General features: G+C 24.1%; 1 protein-coding gene across 1 annotated transcript; it reads left to right on the top strand.

Moving 5' to 3' along the window:
• Nucleotides 1-710: 710 nt before the first annotated feature.
• PCYB_003850 (hypothetical protein) lies at nt 711-1,281 on the top strand (the record flags this gene model as incomplete). The annotated part of the gene is made up of 2 exons (XM_004227806.1): nt 711-921; nt 1,124-1,281. 2 exons carry the CDS (start codon nt 711-713, stop codon nt 1,279-1,281), a joined length of 369 nt encoding a protein of 122 aa, XP_004227854.1.
• Nucleotides 1,282-1,501: the final 220 nt, after the last annotated feature.

The following is a 1,501-nucleotide window of genomic DNA, read 5'->3' on the forward strand; positions in this document are numbered from 1 at the left end:
TAATACAGAAATAAATTTTATTCTTACATTTTAAAATATGTCGGAAAATATACCGGATATTGAAAAATGAGGAAAGAAGGTTGATTTTTTATGATCCATTTTTTTAATCATTTATACGTATAACATTAATTATATTATGTACAATAACGTGGATACAAAAAGACTTTTGCATTAAAATAACGGTTTTATGTATATTATCTTCATTTTCAGTATCCATTCTTACAAAAAGCTTGGTCTACATATAAAGATTTTGATAAAAATGTGGAACATGACAATACATATTATGATTTCTTATGCAAATCCATTTTAAAGGGGTCGAATGTAGAATTACGTGAGTACAAAGGTTTTTGTAAGAAACTTATGAGAAATTTAAAATATTTTTCTGATGGATCAAATGTTTACAAGCCTTCAAATGAGCCTTGTACTATTTTATACAATTGGATATATAATTCAATAAATGAGAAAAAAGATATAGTCGATATTAATAAAAATGCTTTAATGTGTGTTATACTTATATCGATAGTGTATGCAATATGAATATGTGTTCTTTTAATTCATATCACGAAATTTATAAGGAACCAATAAAAATAACATTATTAGATATTTGTATTCATAATATACCACTTATGGATGGGTTAATTAATGAAAATGGAAAAGATATGTTTTCTGCACAAAACTTTGTATGTGATTGTGTTAAAATATATAAATATATGAACGAGACATACTGTCTTAACGTGAGAGAGATAAGTGAAGAATACAAAAATACATGTTTAAAATTAGAGAGTTTTAAGAATTTATATATGCTTTTTCTTTATAATGAAAGCTATTTACCTCCTATTATTCCATCATTAGATAATATAGATAAGGATTTCATAGATAAATGTCCAGAAAAAGAAAATGTAGATAGTCTAATGAAGAAAAGTATAACTGCGACAATTTTTACATTTTCTGGTGCATCATTACTATTAGCGCTTTTATATAAGGTTAACACAGAATTTTATTTAAACATATGCAAAACATTACATACTTATGATTATGCGATGTTCTCATATTAAATGACAATAATAATATTATATATATTAATATATAATCCTGCCTCCTTTAAATTAGTTTACTCCTTTAGGTTCATGGATAAATAGCAAAATACTAGGGAGAGATAAAATATTAGACAATATGAAAAAGAATGAACAAAATTTTCTATTAAACAGTGAACAAACTGGGGATATAAATTCAGATGATACGATATATATCATAAAATATAATTCTGTATTAAATGAGTAATTTTTCCTCAACTCCCAATATCTATTTACATTCAGAAGTGCTATCTTATTTTGAAAACAGCATGCAAACAGTAATATCATTACTAAATAATATAAAAAAAAACTCTTGCGACAAATTATTTAGTAATAAAAATATAAAAGAAGAAACAATTCATAAAATGCTAAGAAATAAGGAAATTCTTGTTATATTCTTAGATCACTATAGCATTATTCATATACAT

Source organism: Plasmodium cynomolgi (genome assembly GCF_000321355.1).
Source record: "Plasmodium cynomolgi strain B DNA, scaffold: 0366, whole genome shotgun sequence".
In the NCBI taxonomy this organism is placed as follows: Eukaryota; Apicomplexa; class Aconoidasida; order Haemosporida; family Plasmodiidae; genus Plasmodium; species Plasmodium cynomolgi.